The sequence below is a fragment of the Candoia aspera genome, chromosome 11 (assembly GCF_035149785.1).
Source record: "Candoia aspera isolate rCanAsp1 chromosome 11, rCanAsp1.hap2, whole genome shotgun sequence".
NCBI classification, from domain to species: Eukaryota; Metazoa; Chordata; class Lepidosauria; order Squamata; family Boidae; genus Candoia; species Candoia aspera.
This window is the reverse complement of record NC_086163.1, coordinates 2,864,705-2,887,793: the sequence shown is the minus strand read 5'-3', so window position 1 is coordinate 2,887,793 and position 23,089 is coordinate 2,864,705. Positions and strand designations below refer to the sequence as shown.

The 23,089-nt window shown below is 42.8% G+C and overlaps 1 protein-coding gene across 1 annotated transcript in view; it reads right to left on the bottom strand.

Moving 5' to 3' along the window:
• The window catches only part of PEPD (peptidase D), a 152,782-nt gene that overhangs the window by 95,558 nt on the left and 34,135 nt on the right, over positions 1 to 23,089 (bottom strand). Inside the window, exons 4-7 of the mRNA XM_063312857.1 lie at positions 20,711 to 20,774; positions 16,034 to 16,081; positions 12,940 to 13,001; positions 5,378 to 5,422 (exon numbers count right to left, since the gene is read on the bottom strand). Coding sequence (XP_063168927.1) covers positions 5,378 to 5,422; positions 12,940 to 13,001; positions 16,034 to 16,081; positions 20,711 to 20,774 — 219 coding nt within the window. The remainder of the gene's footprint in view (positions 1 to 5,377; positions 5,423 to 12,939; positions 13,002 to 16,033; positions 16,082 to 20,710; positions 20,775 to 23,089) is intronic.

Sequence of the window (23,089 nt, the reverse complement as noted above, 5' to 3'; positions counted from 1 at the left end):
ATGCTAAGCAATAATGTGGTTCGGCGAAGCCAGTCCGAGTCAGACTCCGGGCCCATCAATCCATAGTGGCTACACACCTGGCAGACTCTGCAGGTTTCCAGACAACCCGAACAAGAGTTGAAGATTAGGAGCTTGTTCTTCAGAGGCAATCTAAATGACCAAGCACTTCCCTTAAGAAGTCCAAACACATTACGGCTGTTTACAATTGTTTCCCATAAAGGGCTGGGCTTCAGCTTGCTCTGTGTCCTATACTGTGAGCTATGAAGGGTGAGTTTCCATACTGATGTCCTTGTTCCTATTCTGAACCTGTGCCATAAATCCTTCCAAGTCTTGGTTCACTCTGCACAATACATGGGCTCAATCCATATGTCAAGGGTCACCAATCTTAATGGGAACCCTCAGAATTTTGAAAGGCACTTTCACAAAATGGTTACCAGGGAGAGCGTGGACACAAAGCTGGTGAGGTACTCTGCATGATCCCTTCCAGAGCATCCAGGTGCTTCCTTTCGCCTCAGCTCACCTCTCTTATTTTCCCCATCCATGGACTTTCCTGCAACACATCAGGTATATCCACCAACCACGTTCTACTTGTACGAAGGCATACTGGGAGAGGGGGAATTTCTCTGAGGGGAATCCCAAAAGCCTGTTTGGAAATGTGTATGGTACGAGAGGCTGGCATTTTGCTCCTCTCATCATACCTTCACATTTTATTGTTTTATTAAAAGAATCAAAATAATAAGACCAGGTGGGCATAGGGTTTGAAGAGCATCACACAAGGTGCTATCTTGTATGTTGGGGTCTGTGGTTGTTATATTAAGGACTTAAGCCATAAAATGCCGCTGAAGCCTAAAGATCCAGCTGTGCTGGTTGGCAGAAAAACTAGGTAGGGCTGACGTGGCTTATTCTTTGATGGAACCCCCCCCCCCCAAGTAATCTTAAGGCTGTAGGTTAGTCTGAGATGTCAAAAAGGTACCCAAAGAAGGCAAGTGCCACTTTTGTTCTGTAGCCGAGAAACTACATGGGTTAAGTCCAGCTCAAGTCAACAGCACTCTATCTTAGCAGCTCTAAAGTGCAGGACAATAACCCGTCTGCACCTAAGAGCCACATTCAGTGTCTTGGGAAGGCTGAGGGATTTATGTTCGGTGAGGTCATATCAGCAACAGCACTGATGTTGCTCAGTACAAGGCTGCAAAGTAATCCCAGCAAGAATGCTAAATGTAAATTTGATGTAAAAGATATTTAAGTTTTTGTCCTGACGCTTGCAACATTTTTGTGGCCCTTAGCTTGGAAAAAGTTACATATTCCTGCAAACCCAAGTATGTACGTGTGTGTGTGTGTATGTATGTGTGTGTGTGTCTGTGTGTGTGTCTGTGTGTATGTATGTATGTATGTGTGTGTGTGTGTGTGTGTGTGTGTATGTATGTATGTATGTGTGTATATATATATATATATATATATATATATATATATAAAATAAAAATAAAAATAAAAAACCCTGCTAACAAAATGCTTCCCTATCAATGCAACAACCCAACTGCCCTCAAGAAGAGCTGAACATTATTCATCTAAACAAAGATGTGCTGCAGTAACCCAGAACTCCAGAAAGAAGAAACCTATTCAACATCTTCCAAAATAATGAATACCCATGTATGCCCAACCCATCACAATAAACCTTCATTCAACCTGGGAACAAAGTGTCCGCAGGAAAACAACCAAGCTTAGAGAAGACCAAGAACCTGAGGATATCCATGGACAACTGCATCAAAACCAGACTGAAAAATGAAAGAAACAAGATCACCAAAAAGAAGAAAGACAAAGACACAAGAAAACCATAACTGAATAGTCCGGTTCAGTTCACAAGACTCCCTGGCCAGATAAGCAGCCAGTTTAACCAAGTCATTGATCTAGCCTGGAAAGTTAGTCCCACAACCTCAACCAGAAAGGGCTGGCAGAATACAAGTAGCAAGACCACAGAGATGGAACAGTGAATGGATACAGCCATAGCATGTCTTCCTTTTCCTCCCGTGAACACCCAGACATGGAATCACTCCATGCTGTTATTATGCTTCTCCCTCATCTGTTCTACATCATCAACCAGTGCACTGCAAGGGAGGGACTGGGGAACAGAGATTCAAACAATGATTATCCTGCATCAACTGATGTTACAGCAGACTTAGTTCTTCTTTTCTTTGTCACTTCCAGTACCCTCCTTTGAGCCACACAAAACTGACCAGTTTGAACAAAAGGGCCTTTATTTTCCAATAGCGGGAGTCTGCTTAATAAGGTGAGTCTTTTAACAAAGAATTAAAAATTAAGCAATATTACCACTGAGCCACACTTTAGGACTCTTGATTCTTATAGGTGGCATCTGCTAATGTCAGACGCCACTGACATTCAAGTGTAATTAAAGAGAACATCCATAAATTTGCCAACAGAATGCATCAGAATTAATGCTTTTAAAATGAATCCCCAAAGAAAGCTGACATTTATATAACATTACCAATTCTGCCAGACATTCAATTAATACTTCCTTGGGTAGTCAGTGCAGGAACGTTAATTATAATGAATGTATTTGTATTTGTACCTACACAACAGCTAACGCTAATGAATTTTACAGCAAATTAACAAGATTCGTTCCAGTGGTATTTCATTTTTCTTCCTTGTGTGCAATGACCGCTGTCACGAGCTGGGCAAAAGAAATGCCTTCTTGTAGGCAACAGAAGTACTCAGAACGACTGGCAGAGCATCTGCTGACAGGACACAGATCATGACCCAAGTTAACTCTTCAAAGGGTTAAGAAAGAGCTTTCCCCCCCTCCCATCCCAAAAGCTCAACAAACTGTAGGGACTTAGTCATGCTCACTACTGTCTTCTCAAAGACGAGACCTAACTCAGTAGAAACTGGCGTCCAAAATTCTTAGGGCTTTGATAATCTCGCCATCTTATTCTCTCCCTTCTTTCATTTAATGGTAATTGTAATTGGATACTGCCTTTCAGAACAGTGTTTCCCACTGCAACAGAATAAAATTAAAAAAAAAAAAATTAAAAACCGAAAGCAGCAATTAAATGTACAACGTGTAAGCAATTTTGGTTATTTATATATGGTCCCAGACCAAAACTATTTTTTAAAAAGACTACAGACATAGATTTGCTGAAAAACTCCACTGTTGCATGCAAATTTGAAATATTAACGTATTAATGTAGTAAGGCCTAGGATGTCAAAACATCTTTGTCTGGTGCCAGATGTTTCACAGGGAAGGACACTCAGAGGCAACAAGTCCTGCTCTGGCATGGTGGATATGAAGAGGAACCCAGTGGAAGAAGCCTTCCTTCAGATACTGCAAATCACAACCAGCAGAAGAGCATATGACATCTCTGGTGCAAGATGCCAGCAGAAGAAGCCCAGAGAGTATTTATATCTCCATTTTTCCTTCCACCTTACTGGCTTTGAGGATTAAAATGTATATACAATCTTAAATTTGTGGCAAACAAAAGAAGCAACAATTAACCACAGTTCTTGAAATCTGCCTCCTGTTCATTATAGTAACTTTCAATGTTTTAATTCCATTTTCCATTTCAGAAAAATTTGTGGCCCTAGGCCTGGCCCTAACCTTTTTCAAGCTTCCATTGTTCTCTATAGGAGCCAATTCAAAACATTATATTTTGTTCTGAATTCAACTCAAAAAGGTCAAGTCAAGACATTCCAAATTAGGCTGCTTCCTTCTGAACTCAGATCTCCCTTACCCACCCTCCATTTCAGGCAGGACCCAATGTCCACCCAATGGTCTAAAAGCAGCAGCTCTCTTCAGGACGGGACAGTCTTGTATAGCCTCAATAAAGGCAGGCAGGTGCCCCCCTCAGCTCCAAGGGCCCGACGTCCCAGACTCAAGGCTTCGGCTTGGCAAGGGAGGAGCTGATCAGCCAATGGGGACCCCAGGCTTATTCACCCAGCGCTTCTATCCTGCAGGAGGGTAACCCTGATAGCAGAAACAGTAATATCGGTGAAAGCAATTCACCCTGTAGTGTGGATGGATGGGTGTGCAGAAAAGGTGAGGGTGAGACCCCCTTGCACCCAAAAACTAAACTAAGCTTGTGGTACAACCCAGCCTGGAATCCACCAAGGCCAGAGTTAGCCACAACCCAATTTCTCCTCTTGTTCCTACTAAACCTGGCAGAAAAGCAATAAGGACTGGAACCGAGAGAAAGGCCTTCCATGATCTCTGGGCTGCGGAATGCCCGCTCCTCCCGTAACAGCCAACTTCTCCAACCTGGTGCCCCCCAAGCCTTGAACGGCACCTCCTGCCTCCCATCCAAAGGCCAATGAGGAGAGGGGCTGCAGCCCAACCCCTCTGGAGGAAGGGGAATGCCAGGAATTTGTGCTCTCTGCTCCAAAGAGCCTCCTCAGGGGTGCTGGGGGGAGGGACAGGGGGGGCAGGCTGACAATTACTATTTTAAAATATTTTTAAAGTGGACATTTCTGGGATATTTCAAACATAGACTAAAGAACTGGAATTTCTGATAAAGCCACAGCAGTGGCTTCAGGTCCTTAAAAATGTTTAAATGTTATCTACAGATTTGAGGTTAAGGATGATTCAAAAATTTGTATTTAGGGTGTACTGGACTTTCCAGAATATGTATCTGAAAGTGTGGACGACAGATTTTTTTATGCTGGAGGTGTAAGAAATTTGAGGGCTCATTGACCCACATATGGTCATGTGATCATTTAATATCTTTTTGAGACAGCATATTAAGGTATATTAGTAGATTTATGGGAAACACTTTAAGTGTTAAAGATGTTAATGTAATGTTGAATTATATACTAAAGCTTTGGAATTTGATTGTTTATCAGGAATTGTGGGTGGGGATGGGGCAAAAAGAATTATATTAAGGAATTGGAAAAGTGACCTTATTCCAGATGTCGAGGAATGGTTGTCAGAAATGTGTCATCTGTCTGCTTTGGAATATTTTCTACTAATCAAAGGATGCAGTAATATGGCAGAGATTCTGTGTTGTCTTACAATAGTATCTTGCATTGTTGCTATTGCAGTATTGAATTCATTGTTAAACCAGCAACTATAATGAGTATGAAATATAAGACAGATTTTGTTCTTTTCTTTCTTAGTCTGTATTTTTAGTTTGTACTTTTAATTTTTTTAAGTTTCTTTTTTAAGATTAAACATTGTTATGTTATAAAAAAAATTAAATAAAAAGGGGGGAGGCAGATGGATGCTCCATCCCTTTCCTATGTGCATCACAACATCCCATGCCCTCCTCCCCTTATGACATGTCTCCTTTGAAAATAAAGGCATGGTAGCTCTCTGCTCAAATGCAGAGAGGTCAAGGCAACATCTGGCACATGAATGCGAGAACTGACTTACCATTCTGTAATCTCAGGATGGAGAATTGTATTGTTTACCGTAAACCTACAGGGAAAAAAAAGAGGGGGGCAGAGAGAAATAAAAATTAACTCTATCAATGGCTCATCTGGAATGTATTTCTAATCAGGAATTCATACAAAACTTGATCTAAACTATAACACTAGTTTCAAAATTTGTACAGTAACTGCCAGGGACAGGATAGGCCCCCAAATAAATCCCCCCCTCCCAGAATTATTTACAGTGTTTGGGATACAACAAGGGAAGGGAAGAGAGAACCTGAAGGCCCTGCACAGGATTCCTTTAAAGGCTGCTGCACAGAGAGATCCATCATACCGCGCCCCCTCCCCCCGCCCAGCATCGTTCCTGCTACCACAGACAGCAAGACTCAAGCCAGGGAATTCTGGTAGCCAGCTTTTCTCTGATGGCTTCCAAAAGCGAAAACAACAAACGGTGGCCAAACACATAAGGAATTTTCAGAGCAAGCTGGGACTTTCACATCATGGCTACCCTGGTGGGTATGACAGGCTGCAACACAAAATAACCATTTACCAGAAGGCAAATGGGTGAGGTAGCTGCCCAGCATTCCCATCAGCTCTGGGAACACCTTTTATTGCTCTGTTGGGAACAGGTGGGCACTTTATGAAACAAAGGATGGGGCTGGGTCTTCCCCCATCGACTCTTCCTTCCCAAGGCTGCTGTGGGACCTGTGTGAGACTCAGGGGCACTGTCACCAAGATAAACAGTACCAGAGCCGATTTCTAAAGCCACTCTGAGTCACTTGCTGAGAAGGGCAGCTATAGAAATCAATCAATCAATCAATCAGAGGCAAGTCCGTTCTCTGTTTGGTGGCTTGCTAATTTTCCCATTTTTTTTTCAGGTGAAGAACCGAAGATGTATAGTGAAGAGAACAGGTGGCCTGGCACGGATGCTCAAGGAATCGTCCAGGGAAATCAGTTTCCTCTGCAAGATTTTGCAGCAGAACAGAGGGAGAATGTGGGACTTGGGTGGGATGTTCAAGCATTTAAGGACTCTATGTAGTATAAGCATTTAGGCAGGTCAGTGTAACACCTTCTGTTCAAACAGAATGCGGTCTCAATTCAACACAGTTAATATTATTGCCAGCTTTCAGAGACACTTCGAGAGATCAGGTTTTTTAGGGGCCTTCTGCTCTGCACTCCTGCCTGAAGTATGAATGAATCCATTTCGAAGCTCCTCATGAGAAACTTATATGGGATAAAAATTAAATAAATACATACATACATATATACATTCTCTCTCTCTCTCTCTCTCTCTCTCTCTCACACACACACACACACACACACACACACACAGATCAGGAAGCCACAGTCCAGACAGAACATGGCAAAACAGGCTGGCTCCAGGCTAGCAAAGGAGTTCGACAAGGCTGCATACTCTCCCCATATTCAGCCAACCTATATGTTGAATATATATTAACAGACTCTGGGTTGGGAGGGTGCGTGTGCTTTTAAAACTGGAGGAAGAAACATCAATAACCTGTGCTATGCAGATGACACTACGCTGGTAGCCTAAAATGCAAAGGATCTGCAAGCCCTAGCGTTAAAGGTCAAAGAGCATAGTAAAAAAAATGGGACTAAAAACATTTTAAAAAAACTAAAAAAACAAAAAACCTGGTTTTGTCAGCACGCCTGAAGCAGGAAGGGGAGTAGTCATTCGTGGGGATGGCTAGCACCCTAGAATGGCCCTTTATACTCACAGACTGAGATACAATCTTTAGCCATCTGGATTTTATCACATTTTGTATTTCTATTGTCTATTTATATTTAAACTTACAGTTTTTATAATGGTATTGAATTTTGAACTTGGTGCTTGCTGTAAACTGCCCAGAGTCCCTCCTTTGAGGGGGAGATAGGCAGTGATAAAATTCGATAAATAAACAAACAAACAAACAAATATAAAGACCAAACTAATGACAACAGGCAGAACAAGCCTTAGAATTGGCAATGAAGATATTGAAGTGGTGGAGAGCTTTTGTCTTTTAGGATTGACTATCAATACTAAAGGAACAAGCAGTCAAGAAATACGCTGCAGATGAGCACTTGGTAGAGCAGCCACAAAGACCTTCAAAAAGATATTCAAATGCCGTGAAGTGTCTATACAATTGTCTCAACTTACAGTGGCAATTGGGACTAGAACTTCCATTGCTCAGCGATGCGGTTGTAAAGTGCAACTGCATCATTTAGCGACAGCAATCCCTGCAGTCCCAGGTGCCATTGTTAATTGCCTGATCATTAGGCGAGGCAACTTCCTGCTGGCTTCCCACAATCAAGTCAGTGGGGAAGCCGGCAGGAAGCTGCAAGTCCCAGATGGCTCTCAAGCAGGCCGGCAGGCAGGCAGGTGGCTGCTGCTGGGTGGGGGAGGGCACAAGGGAAGTGCCACAATGGTGCAAGGGAGGCACGGCGAGGGTCGGAGAGGGTGCACGGCAAGGGTTGGGGAGGCTGTGCAAGGAAGGCTTGACGAGGCTCAGGGCCGGTGCTCAAGGATACGAGAAAGGTGCAGTGAGGATTGGAGAGGGTGCGAAAGGGTGCCTGAGGGTGAGCAAGGAGGTGAGGGAGGCATGGCAAGGATCAGGGAGGGAGCAAGGCACGCACAGCAAGGGTCAGGGAGGGTGTGTGGGGGTACACGAATGGCCAGCACAAGTGAAGAGGGGCTGGGGGAGAGTGCACGGGTGGGGGAGACTTACCCCAGTGACTTGCGACTTTCCCTGCTGGCTTCCCCATTGACTTTCTGGGGAAGCCAGCAGGGAAAGTTGCAAATGGCGATCACGTTATTGCAGGCTGCTGCAACTAGTTTAAGTGCAAGCCAGTCACTAAGTGCCCAGATCGTGGTCATGTGACCGTGGGGGTGCTGGGATGGCTGGAACTCTGAGGACCGATCATTACCACCATTCATTCAGTGCTGTCGTAACTTTGAATGGTCGTTGAACAAATGGTCAAGGACTACCTGTATCTACAAAGATCAGAATCAGGCAAGCCACGGTATTCCCTGTGACACTCTATGGAAGCAAAAGTTGGATTTTAAAAAAGCAGTGTAGGAAGAGTATTGATGCCTTTGAACCTTGGTGTTGGAGAAGACTCCTGAGAATACTGTGGACAGCCAAGAAAACAAACCAGTGGAACACTGAACAAATCAACCAGCGTTCTCAAGGCACAAATGATCAGGCTCAAATTATCCTACTTCAGACACATTATGTGAAGACATAGCAGCTCTCTGGAAAAGGTTCTAATGCTGGGAAAGGTGGAAGGGGAGAGAAAAACATTGGAACATTCGGCCCCATTCGCTCCCGGACTTCCGGAAGAACCTAAAAAGCTGGTTCTGCCGCCTCGCTTGGGGTGGGAGGGGCACCAGTTCATCTTGGGGGTGGCTATTATAGATCTTTCCCCAACAACCAAGATCTTCGCTGCTGGATTTTATATTTTCTACTGTATATTTATTTTATTGAGTATTTATATTGTAATTTATGTGTTTTAACTTTGATTGTAAACCACCCAGAGTCCCTTTTTGGGGGAGATGGGTGGTGATGGAAATTCGATATATATATACACACACACACACACCTACATACATATATATACATATATATATATAAGAGGATGACCAGCAGCCAGGTAGATAGACTTAGTTACAGAGGTGATGAGTGCACCATTGGGAGACTTGAAAGAACAGGTATGGGATAGATTGTCACAGAGAAAATATATCTGTGTGGTCACTAGAAATCAAAAATGACTTGATGGCACATAATCAAAAAATCAATCCAGGTTGAAGCTGGTACAGATATAAGGACTCATGTTCAGATGTGGGGAAGGAAGAGAATGAACACCTGATCTTTGATCTATTATCTAGGAAAGTGTTGTGCTTCTTCTTGAACACAGCAGGATGATGGGGCTTGAGAGATGCAAGGGAAGAGGAAGGCTGAACAGTAACAAACAGTAATCCATAGGTGATGTCCCTTTCTCACCAGAAATGAAAGGGAAATCTGTAATGCCAGAAAAGCTCAGGTGTGAATCATTATCTGCAAGAATGGCAGCTAAGAGATTAACTGTTTCTGGTGGCATTCAACATGTAAGGCTCTCTTCTACCAACCAGGCTGAAGAAATATATTTGACACTATGATCTCTGCTCCATGCCTAGATGACAATCATACAAGTTTTGCAGACATACTACCAGTGCTTAAGAGGCAGCATACAATTTCAAGATGAGAGCCAGATCAGCCCAGCCCTCCTCTCAACACGCCTCTGAAGGTGAATAAAATTGAGTAATTTTAACCAATAATCACTTCAGCTCCTCACAGCCATGAGATTCTGGCACTCCGCAGAAGTCAATCACCACAGGGTGACACAAAGAAGCAGATCTAATGAGATTTGCCTTCTTTGAACATCAAGGAAACCTTTTTTGCAAGGTTTCTATATCCCTGGCAAATACAAAGGTGCAGTTTAGCACAAGGGCAAAAAATGAAGATGCAAAAGAGAATTAAACATAAAGGCAACCAGCCACATAGCACATTGATGAGAAAAATGGTACATTGAACAATACTGAGCAAAAAGGTGGATCTTTGTTCTGACTCCAAGCACCCCACCATGTTCCTAACAAGCAGCAGAGGAAGGCATGCAACGAAGTCCAGCAAGTTGCATCAGGAAGAGCAGAAAATAATTGTAGAATTGAGATCAATATGGAGAACAGAACATCTGAAGAGTTTGTTGGGAGAACAGCCCGTCTGGGAGTGAGAATGATGGAAAACAGCCATGGCCCAGCAGGCTCATTTGTTGAAGGAAAAGCCAGGAAGTGTTCGGATGACTGTGCAGGTTGGAGAAAAACACAAGGCACGGAGCAAATGCCAGACTACCATCTTCGGCCGCAATCCTGGGGTTGTAGTAATGCTTCCATCATTCCTGCAAGGCTGAGAAAGGCTCCTTCTCTGCAAAGTGCTGACAAAAGCTAGAGTGCCAGAGCACGCTCCTGATGGAGGACAGGGGTTTTTCACCAGTGGGGTCTCATTTGTGACATGACTCATGCATGCAGTCTCCACACCACCCAAAAAAAGGTGCTGGAGTCTAGAAGGGGTGTTTCCCCCAACATCCCACCTCAAGACGCTGGCGATCTGGGCACGTTAGTGGGCATCAGAAAAGCAGGGCTCCACGCTGACAATCTTGTGGCTCCAACTGGTATCCCTCCTCACTCCTCTTCTGGCTGCAGGGGAGACCAGCACTCCAGCTTCCACAGCCAGTTTTTCTGTCTTTTTTAAGACGGTCAGTCGACTCATGTCCAGAGCATGAGAGGCCTTGAGACTGACTACCCCAACATTACAGGCTGAACACATGGAACCGAAAGTGTAACTGAAAGGATTCAGCTGTTACACCCCTGTAGCCTGCTGGACAGGGAATTTCCTTACCTAGTGACCACTGCCCCCAGGGTGGCCCTTACACCGCACTTGCCTCCCCACCTTATGTTCTTGGGGTAGTTTATAGCTCCCACACCAACCTCCAGTTAGACCCTCTTCTCAAACTCCAGGTCTTCAGCAGGACTTATCCGCTGGCTGCATTTTGGATGCAAACATCTGAACGACCACTGGATGGCAGCTAAGATGCACAAAAATCCCCAAACTTTTGTTGCCACCTAGTAACCAATTGGTCAAGCAGCTGACCCCCAGTTTCAAGGGACTGAGGGGAAAAAAAAGCTCTGTAATAGAACTGTGGGGGGAAATGTAGCACATGGGGTAACCAAAGCATTGCACATGCCAACTAGAGGCGGCTTTCCACAAGCTGGAGGGCATTAGGTGGGGCTGGAATTTCAGCCTGAGGGAAGCACAGTCCTTACAATGTTACAATGTGCAGGAAGACATTCACAACACACTGTGGGGCACACCCACTCCTGGTCTTCTGCAAAGCATGCCAGCCTCCTTCCAAAGGAATGAAAGATGGAAAGAATAACTGCCTGTTGAGGTTCTCCAAGGTCTCAACCATTTGCAGAAGTGACAGATTAAGTTACCCTGAATAATCCAGAAAGATGATCACCTGTGATTTCAAAAATGCAGACATTCTGGAGAAAAAGGAATCATGTTTCACAAAATGCGGTATTTAGAAAACATTACAAGAATGTACTGAATGACTGAGTGATTCATAATAACTAAGGATGGAAAAGTTGGCTTAGTTCGGTTTGGCCAGTATACTATTTTTCTAACCTCAATCCAATTTTGCCTTTTCCAGATAGATCTGTGAATTATCTGCATAGGCTGGCATGTATTTTGGCTAATCCCTGCTTTACTGGCTATATCTAATCTCTTTCTCTATATTCATTTCACTAACACATATATTCCTGGTGCATTTTCCCTTAATTCTTAGTTTTTTATACAAATCATACATGTCGTTTGAAAACCAAACTGCAACATTTAGAAATGTATAATTATTGAAGCTTAAGTGTGTCTTAGTTTGCACAGGAGTTTGGGAAATGCAAATTAGGTCATAACAAAATGCAAAAGAAAAGCCCCCAAAATTACCTATCTTCAGTGACCAGAATAGAGATAACATTGCCATCAAATTCTCCAAATACAGAAGGAGCAACAGTTTCCTTAAAAAAATGCACATCAGCCTTTGTTATTATTTTTTTAAGTACAAGTCTGTTTGCATGTAAATCAGCCACAAGATTCCTTGCAGATGCAGAAACTGAGGTTTTCCCTTGTAGCTCAATCAGGTGCAAGCACTCCATATCAGAGACCCCGCATGGAAAAACCAGGAGACTGGCCATCAGCCAAGAAGACAGCGCCAAGAGGTTGGAGGACGCCTAGCGAAAAAGGTTGAGGATGTGAATTCCAATGTGTGAGAAGCTGCAAGCTGTTCTGTACCACATCAAGGGGGCTCTTTTGCTGACAGGAAGCACAAATGATCCACAGCTGTCAAAAGGCAACAGGAAGATCATTTGATGCCCCGTGGTTAGAACGCAAGGAGGCCTCTGCAGATCCAGGGAGACAAAACTGCCCGAGCAGCTGGAAATCTCTTTGCAAGAAGCAAGGAAGGCAGAAGAGCCCCAGATAAAGCCACAGCTTTCCAAGCATATTGGGGAGGGCATGGCAGCTGTCACACAAAAATACAGGAAACAACGCAGCCCCCCCCCATCAGAGCCAAAGCAGCACAACACTCAGAAATGGAAAATCTGGGGAATAACTTCACCGTGGGCTCAGGGCGAATTAGTAAGTTATTCACCAGCATGTTGTTCTGTGCACTGCAATAATACTCACCTACCTTACAAAGTTGTTGCAAGGATCCTCTAGAAAAGTTAGATGTGCTTCAAGTACCCTCTAACCCATCACAAAATGCTAAAATGCTCCGCTCTTTTGGAATAAAGTGATTTGATTCACAAACTTTTGCTACGGGTTTACACATTTAATCAGGCTACCGTGATACAAATACAATCCGAGTCAGATCATCTGTACTGGGAATGGGATGCTTCTATTTTTGTTCACTAGGTATTTCAAATAATTAGTCCACCTGGGATTTATCTAAACATTTCAAGCCCGGAAGGCAACTTACTGGCTGATTTTGTCAAAAGACGCTTCCCTGGTCACGCTTCCGCTGTCGGTATTAATTCCTCGCTGGAAAAGAGAGCAAAATATGAGTTCTAGAGCAGCTGCGCAGTCTACAAGCAACCGAGACAAGCCCTTCTGCCAACCAGCTCCCCCCATCCCTGGAGCTGAACTTCCACTCTGATCATTCCCCCACTCTCTTCCTGGTACCAGGTTGGGAAAGATGGGTATAAAACCAATTGACCTAAAAGGAAGACAGCCATGCATTTTTAGACAACCCACTGCGTCCCCAGGAAACTTAAGCAGAAAAGTGTCTAATTAGAACGTGCCTCCGTTTATCATCTTTTTAATGAACCTACAATGACTCTGCTATTTTAAAGTGAATTATTTTGGGAGGAAAAAACTACTCTGCCGTTCAGGTAAAACAGCATTCTGTCCCATGGCTTTCTCTGGAGTCTCCAGATGCAGCAAGCACCTCTCCTAAAGAGGCCCAATAACAGGACCAAGGAGCCTCAGGTGTGTCACTTCCACCTGGACGGAAGGAGGCCTGGAAAGGGAAACAGTGATTCATGATGAAGCATACCCAGAGCAAGCTAAAGGCACCCCTGCACAAAATACACGCTATGCCTACATTGGTCTTCCCTCTTCTGCAGTTCAAAGAAATTGATCATGCATTTTTGGTTCAGTTCCACTTCTGGTTTAATCCTGTTTTCTCTTCTCCTCATTCCAGGGCAACTGATGAAGCCCAGGAATGGTGCCCTACCCAGCAGGAAGAGGGAAAATGATTGTTCCAGACAGCTGATTCTCTGGCACAACAGGGTGATTACATGGAATGGGGAGGCATTAGCAGGCAGAGCGCATGGTGGGGAATGGTCTTTCACCCTAAACAAAGGAGCAAGGAAACACCTCTTCTGTTCTGTAGCCCACGTCCATGAAGATGAGGATGATCATTGCTAAGGGGCAGATCCAGGGATCGCACCCGCTCTTCCATATGTCTACAAACAGTGACATTTATGCAGTTTTCAATACTTGACATCATTTTACTCTCACAGGCTACCATATGAAGATCCTTAGACCGAGACAACATGACTATTGCCTTGAATTTGCCCCCCAGCAATTTTGCCATGGCCCAGAAATCTGAAACCAACTCTCACTGCACAGGTCTCTTTTTTCCACCCTTGACCACTGGAGCTCCTCCCAAAATGAAGTGGGACACCCTGGACAATATTTTCCACCAATCATCCCAGTCCAACCAATTGGCATGCAATCTGAAGGCAGCTGCTAGTAGCCATTCCTCCTTGCTATAGGTGAAGAAGAGGCTAGGGTACATGGGGGATTCCCTCCCTCTCCTCCTAGAAGTTTCTCTCAGAGGTCAGCTTGACCAAAGCAAAACGTAAGTTGAAGACAATGTGTCCAAGATGCCTTATTTTTCCCTTGCTCTATCTTTTTCCTTACCATCCCTAGGGATGCTTCTGCATAACCACTCATAAATCATTGTGCTTGCAGGACAAGATAGAAGCAGAATTGCACTTGATTTTCCACACCGTAGACACTGAGAAGGTGTGAATGTGGGAGAGGACATCCCATTATATTCCATCCACACCACTGCCTTTAGTACTACAGGAGCTCTTTCTAAGGAGCACTCTTGTAATCGGGATAATCTCTTGTAATCTGACTAACGGGGCAGGTCAGCAAAAGTTCAACACATCCTTTGCATAAGGGTATGCCATTTTTCAAATCAATCTTTTATCTCCTGGTAGAGTTCATGCATATGCACATCTGCTTAGGGATGTACAGATATCTGTGTATTCCAAGCCCTTTCCAGTCAACACTAATTTTGGCCAGGATTGGAAAGGTATTCCTTTTATATAAGAAATCAAGTCTTAAATTAGCCAGGTATAACTATAGCAACCCACAGCAGCAAGTGAGAGAAAAATCCTTTAACGCTACTTAGGACAGAATTGACAAGAATGAAATACCTGATAGAAAAAGTTACCCGCTACAAATATTCTATCGAATCCCTGGGTTTACACAATTTGTTCAATAAACTAAAGTGAGGTTGGTGTTCTGTGGTTTGGCATGTGGTAGCAACCAAGTTACAATCTTAGCACGTTTTGTGAACCAGACCATTGTGTTAAGCCATCATTTGCTTTGTTGGACTGAGCACTGCATGTTGTACAGTCTTTTCCTGACCCAGGTTTAGGGTTCAGCACATCAAATGAACCAAGCTCTAGATCAGTGTTTCTCCACCTTGGGAACTTTAAAGATGTGTGGACTTCAACCCCCAGAATTCCCCAGCCAGCATATGGGTGTTGAAGTCCACATGTCTTAAAGTTGCCAAGGTTGAGACACTGCTCTAGATGATATGGGGCCATAGGCCATATGGCAACAGCTCATGGCCCATACCTCTCAGACCTACAGCTGTGGGGCACCCCTCTACCCCAACACAGGGAAATCCAACACTTGGAGAAGATTATGATGAATTACTTTGTCACGTGGATGTTTTGCAAAAAGTGAGCACACGAACCATGGCAATTTACAATGCATTTTTACCTGGCAGCCCATTTTAGGGGTGAGCCTGAGAGCAAGGGCCCCTTTTTTTATCAGCTCTGCACGCTATGTTGTAAATAACAGCAAGAAACAATAAAGAGGTCTATGTTCATCTAAAAAAGATCCACCCTTTTTATTGTAAAGGTTAGCGACCCTTTTTTCTGCCAAGGGCTGCACTTCAGGGCAGGGGTAAGGTGGAGCTAAGGGTAGGTGGGACCAGTGCCAGGAGCAACCACGTGCACACCCACCTGCATTCAGACAGCCACCTCTTTCTTTTTCTTTCTTTCTTTCTTTCCTTTTCTTTCTTTCTTCCCATGACACATTGCCAGGGAAGGAGCAGGCGGCTTTTCTCAGAGGTTAGAATGGATTGTTTGCAAAGGGTCTTGAAACCAGGCAGGAGACTGCGTTGGAGGCCAGGGGAGCACGTTATGCACCGCTAATTTATTGTAAAAATAACGTAAAAGACGGGACTACAGCATTTAGTAAAATGCATTGGAGAAGCATACCTCTAGGTCATATATCATCACCTGGGAATGCATCTTAGCACTTACCAGAGTAAGAAGAACTGAAGGGTTTTTCGAAGCCAAAACACTGGCGATCTGACAAAATAAATAAAAAGAAAATAAACTTCACTGCAATCCATCAGTTTGCAATAGCCTTGGGATCCAGGCCCAACTGATTCTAAACTGTTTCCCTGCTCACTCTCAAACACTATTTACATGTTCTGTTTGACATCAATAAGGATGACACTGTCACCATTTCCTTTTCACTGAGAGCCCAACTGATCTCTGGGCCCAATTTGTGTTCTGGTTTTTTTCCTAGGGATTATTATTATTATTCCAAGAAGCTGGAAGATTCAGAAACATTTCTTCACAGTGCCAAGTCAAGGCTGAATAACTTGGTTCATTGTTTTTAGTGTTTCTTTTCTGCCAAGCACAAATACATTTACACAAATCTAAAACATTGTTTTAAACCAACAAAAATTGCAGGGCAACACTGTTTTTGCATTGCAGTTGTCCCAAACTGTGAATGACACTCATGTTTTACAATAGCCTTTCCCAACTTGGAACAACCCCTGGACTTCAGTTCTTATCATTCCAGGTACCCACATCTGGTAGGACCATGAATGCTGCTAGGATGATGAGCATTATAGCCTAAGACATCTGGACGACACCAGATGTTACCCAATCTTGGGGAAGGTTATGCTACAATGATCCTGATACAACAATCTTCAGGAAGAGTTTCTTAGAGAGATAACCAAATGTTTCAAATCTATGTGAACTCAAAATGTTATTTCAAATTGAAAGTAAATATTATAAACTCAGAATGGGTTGACCTCAGAATAATATTCCCAACCTTCTGGAAGCAATCTGAACTCAAAATAACCTTGTTTCAAGATCAGAATAGCTTGTTTCAAACCCAACACATTTCAGATTCAAAATATTTTGCACACTTTTACTATCCTAAACTTCTATTTTTGTCTTCTCAAAACCTATTGCATACAGGGTTTTTTAAAAATTTCTAAATGATATGTATAAATCTGACCTGGCAAACAGTCCTGCCTTCTATGATGAAAAGGGAGAATACAAAAGGAGAAATAATTAGCAGGGACAACAGTTCATCGTGTAAGAAATGCCAATATTTATGAATTATTATTACTGTAACAATGTTGGCATGAACAATGGTGCTAATTTCATTTCACTTCATTTTATTTTGAGGGCCATTTTTTTTTCTTTTCCCAAGATTTTATTCCACAAAGGCCTTTGATGAAAAACAAGAGGCTGTGACCAAACACAGGGAGCATTTGTCTGGGACAGTCTTTCTTAACCTGGGGCTAAAATTAGATATGGAAGCCCCAGTTCTTATGCACAACAGGTGTCAAACGAACTGCCTATACTTCCTCTGGGGTCCCACCACCATCACTTCTGTTAACTTGACCTGACCCACAGGGGGGATATGAGGATGAATAAAACAGATTGAAAAGTACAACAGACCATCATCAAACCTACATTTTCTAAACCTTAATTAGATGCCTCTGAAATCTTCTGTCAAAAACCATACACTAGCTAACATTAGCTTTGAGTTTGCTGTAAGATATCTATTCGGATTCTTAACCATGACTTTGCAGTAAAGCAGCATGTTGGGCTACAATGCATATTTTTCTCTTCTTCTTAAGTGTCCCACCACCCACCAAAGATTATGACTGGTTCATATATCCACCCATGATGTAACTAAGGTTTGCTGAATAAGCCACAGTAGCCTCAGTTCATACCTAACCAAGTCATCAAACACAATTACAAACTACAGGGGAGGGGTGCACTAGTCAAAATCAAACCTCATTATAGTTTATAGATGTGTTGGGATTACAATTCAAAGCCAGGTATGATCAAAGCTTGGCCCAGAATTATGGGAGTTGCAGTTATAATACTTGGGGAATACCAGGCTGCGGAAGGTAGTTTCTTGCAATGCAGAAATCCAGTCCATGTATACTTAATAAATCTTAGGAATTCCTGAAACTTACCAACTCTTCATTCTTGCATGTGAATAATGTGCTTTTGACTACATATTATTTCTCTGTAATGAGTTCACTATCAGTATGATACATACACTGGCAAATTGCGAAGCTTTCTACACATAGGAAGGCACTGAAAAATTATTTTATGCTATACCTTTAATTATCTAATCAGTATAAAGCTTTGGGTTGAATAAACAAGTGCCCCAATTAAAAAATATTTCTCTGCCTGACTTATAAAACTATTATTAATAAAACTATTTGGTGCCATAAATGGATATCCACATTGCAAGGGCTGCCAAATGGAGGTATAAAATCTGAAAAGTATCTATTGATTCAGCACCATTTATATACGTCTTCAAGGTTAAAAAAAAATCAATCAGTGGAAATTCAGACAAAGTATTGACTAAAATTTCGTTAATCTGGCTGCAATCCTATTTATAACTTGTCTATCAATGTAAAATTTTCAAGCCGGGGGCAGGGGGTGGTGGAGGAAGAGGCAATTTAATATAGCAATCAATTCAGCAAAAGGAACAGTAAGCAGAAAAACAAACAGTCTCCAATTAAACAAGAAGAAATCAATTAGGCACATTAAACACAATGAGCTTGTCTGAACAGACAGCTCTTTAAAGCTGCTTTTAAGAAGGGGTGAAATATAGAGGATCCAAGAGATCTCTCTGGAGATCTGTCCTATTTCTGTGGAATGGAATTACGTTTATACTTAACAATGCCTGAACTCAGGACATGCGCATGGATGCATCCATTAGGTCTTCAAGGACTGTGAACAAGCAACGGGGGAAGTGATGAAATGGACACCTTCTCACCTAAGAATTATTTCTCCCTGCCTGTCCACGGCCCATGGCAATCCGGTGGCAGGATATGGCCACGAAGGGCACCCAGTTGGGGAAGGAAAGGTGGTCGATTTCCACATGTGAAAGGAAATCTGCCTGCCTTGCATTTCCCAAAGACGAAGCACCGTGCTTGTTGATGGCACTCCTGACCATTTGCCAATGGATGTGATACAAAGTGCCAACGCTCAAATTCCTGGTTGTCATCCACTGTTGCAGATTAAGAAATCCTTAACTAGCACTATGGTGTTTGACGCATGAAGCCAGATAACAAGAACCATGATTCCAATCCAGATAGGCTGCCAGCCGCCTTCAAAGACAGCACAGGAGAAGGATCAGATTAGAAAGAGACTATTTCATAGGCATATTTGTTTCAAGAATCAAACTGCATTTGGGATGTCAGCTGGAAAGTGGAATTTTTTGGACAGATAGTCAAAGCAGGGGCTCTGAGGGGGAAAAATAATTGTTTAAGCAATATTTCTGTTTATGAATGGTCTCTCTGCCCAGTGGCCAAACCAGGGAAACTTAAACCTGTTAAGGAAAAATTATATGCTATACAAAGAGATAGGGCTGGAAAAAATAAAAGCTGCTTTAACTGAAAAAGTGAAAAAAAATGAGAGAGGGGGCTTAAAAGCCTGGCAAAAAACACTCATCCATGGCCTTTTCTGTGAGTGGGGAAACTTATCCCACCCAAATTAGGACTGAGAATTTGAACTGACCTGACAAACCAGTGCTTTGTTTTTAAGGCAGAAAATACTGTTTTAAGTTAATTCAGCATGTGGGGTTCCACTACTTCCCTGTGGTTATTCAGCCACTGATTTCAAGCAACACAGAAAAAAAACAATATTGCCATTGGAGGGACAGTGTAAAAAGTGGAAAAGAATAAAACAAACCCTTTAAAATAAAACTGCTGCCAGAAACAGTGCTGCCAGAAACAGTGTGATATGTTTGAGACACATTAGATTATTTAAGGAGAGGCAATCCTATTGATACAGAATTATAATTCCTTACATCCCAAAGCCATACTAAACAGGGCAGAATTATCCAGAATACAAAATTCTCTGTCAGATCCCAAACTCTATAGCAGCGTTTTCCAACCTTGGTAACTTTAAGATGCATGGACTTCAGTTCCCAGAATTCCCCAGCCAGCATGTTGAAGTCCACACATCCTGGCTGAGGAATTCTGGGAGTTGAAATTGGAAAACGGTGCCCTATAGGAACCAGGTTCCTCTACTAATTCTGGGCAAAAGTCTGAGCAAGTCCTCAGGATGCCAACTTCCTGCCAGCCACCTTGGGAAGAATGAATCTCTCCTTTCTGTTGAGTTCCAATGCCCCTCCAGTCAGGGGCAACGGATCAGCTTGGTTTGAACTGTCAGAAAGTGAGAATTCTGGCCGTTTTCTGGGATATGGAGATTTGCCTGCTTTCCCTAGGATGATGAGCATTAATTCTGGGCCAGGGCTTCACTCCAATTCCACTTTCTCAAATCAACTTTTATTAGTGTCCGCTTTGTTCCTGAAGAAGAAATGTCTACCCCGAAAAGCATTTTGGGTGCTCCTGATGGAGACCAGCACAAACTGGGGCAGCCATCCCGATGGCCTTGCAACTCCATCCTGCACGTAGAGAGGAAGAGAAGGCAAGAGAGCAGCCAGAGCCGTGGATCAGAACCCTTTAACTTTGAGAACTGGCCCTGAGCTGGTCCATTGCTCTCTTCTCTCCTCATTGCATGAGCTTCCATGTCATGTCATTCCATGCTGTGTCATTCAGAGACCACCATTTAACCTGCAGGGTCAGCAATCAACCTGAAAATTACTTAGCTCCCACCCATCCCCAAATATTGTGTTACCTTGGCAAAAGGTGGAAAACTCACCTCATCTGTATAGTATACTTCATTAATAGCATATTTTTCCTTGAAGTATTCAGGAGGGTGGATCCTTTAAAAAAAAGCAAGCAAACATGCACTGGTTATTTTGCAATTAAGAGCACAGTTTTATGAGCTGTTCTCTTTTTTTTTTAATTCCCCTTTTATGCAGGAATAAACTTGGTTGTTTCTTACCAGCTGGCCCTGCAGCTGATCTGCCTGCTCACAGGTCATTTAAGGAGCCTAAGCATATTTCTAACATTCAGAGGGTGGGGTCTCCAGTGACTGGGCACCACTTCAGAAAGCATCTCCCCACCCTAATTTCACACAATGCCTCTTAAACCTCAGCTTATAGCCCTTTAAAAAATAAAATAAGGATGGTGTATGGATTGTAAAGAACAGCAAAGCCATTAAAGTCAACTCAGAGCTACTGCTGGCAGAGCCTCTGAAGCCCCACAAATCATCCATTTGAAATCATGGCTTGCATGTTGCTGCAAAAGTTCCAGACTCAGCATGAAGGAATTGTCCACTATTTTATTCCAAGCTTGGCTCCCCTCCCTGTTTCTGATAGCTCAGGTAAACCTGTAAATTTATTTCACAGTCTGAGTTCATTCTTATTTCCCTGCTCTACACACTGCTAAAGACTTTAGAGTAGGCAGAGTGAGGACATTCCTGCCTCTGCTCGGCCCCTCTCTTATTTTTCTGCTTGAGATTGCATTGTCTCTTTGTAGAAGACAAGGGCTGGGTAGCAACTCAGGGTGGAAACGTCTTCTGAGAAGCTCCACTGAAATTTGTGCCTTCAGAGTAATTCATTGTTTCTTCCCTCCCTCCCCGCACCGTCCCCAAGATAAGGGCCAGAATGACAACCTAGAAGGATTCAAGGCATGTGGAGAAACAACAAGGAATTCCTTTGTAGCTCCCAGGTCACACGCTTATCAGCTCGCTCACTTCTCAGAGCCTGTTTCCTTATGTTCTACACTTTAGGAATTCCGGCTTTATTCTGTCCGACAGAAGCCCTGAATACGAAATGTAAGGTTCATGCTTATTTTCACCAATGTCTTCTTGCCCGTAGAACTTGAGTGCCACTTAACACAAGGGGCTGGAGTCCCACATCCCATTAAACCATGGTATGCTTTGTTTGGGCTTTGCATGTTGTAAGTACACAGCTTTTGTGGTTTGTAGTCCAATCAACTGTGGTTAAAACATGGCTTAGTGTAATGCATGACTGTGGACAATCTCCAGCCCAACTGCTTAGCATCAACAGGGGTTAGCATCTGCATTTTCATATCCTGCTTAGGATTAAGTATGCATGCTGGGCTATAAATTTAGCCTCACCCAATGGGGGTCTAGAATAGGGGGAGATCCTTTCAGGTGTTTGGTGAGGTCTGTTTTGCAGACCTTCTCAACTCAGCCTAATTTTTTCTGCTAGCATTAATGAATTCTGCCTGGTAGTAATGTAAAGGAGGGGTTCAGAAATCTATTTCTACAAACCAAGGCCAAAGGCATCTTCTTTCCCAATTCACAAGCTTGGCAGAACCTAACAGCCGTCTTCTTTAGCTCCCTAGTATTTAATATGCAAATGCCTGCAACCATGACCAATATTTATAACTATTTATTAATCCATGAAGTAGCATCATAGCTACTTGTCAAGGAAGTTTACTGGGAGGTCTTTCTCTCCCAAGAATTGGCCTTCATTGGTCTTCCCTCTAGGAGTGTTCAATAATTTCAGCAAAGAAAGTATTGTCCAAGATTTTTAAAATCTCCTTTGAAGCATTTCCAAATCCCACAGCAGCTAATTTCACATTATGTGGAGCAGCAGATTTAAAGAACAAGCACCTGCCAAAAAGCTGGAAAAGGCATAACTACAAACTTCAAACATTATTTAGTGAGGGAAAAAAACTTCATATATCCTCATTCTACGCAAAGAATGTAATTTTAATAAAATTCTAAAATTTCATTTTATGACATTTATGAGCAAGGATTAAAAGAAAAAGAAACAGACTGAGTATAATAAAGCCAAAAAGCAGCTAGTTTCTTCTAATTTTTTACATTTCTTGTAAAAAATGTCGTTTAAATGTCATCTCATCAGCCAAACAAGAGACAGGAATGATCTATCAAAAAGGAAGCAATATAATACATGCACAACTGGGGAAATGTTGAATTGAAAGAAAACCTAGAACAGACATTAGCTTTTCTTGTTTCATTCTGCTACCAATATTCTGAATCGTATCTAGCCTTCATTGAAGGAAATGAGCCTCTGATTAATGTAGCCTCACCTTAGCCTGGTGCTCAGCTGCATTTGCTGGGGATGACAGGAGTCAGACCAACATCCCCAGAGGTTGGAGAGGCTGTCTTTAATTGAAAAGACCCAGGAACAAAGGGAAAACG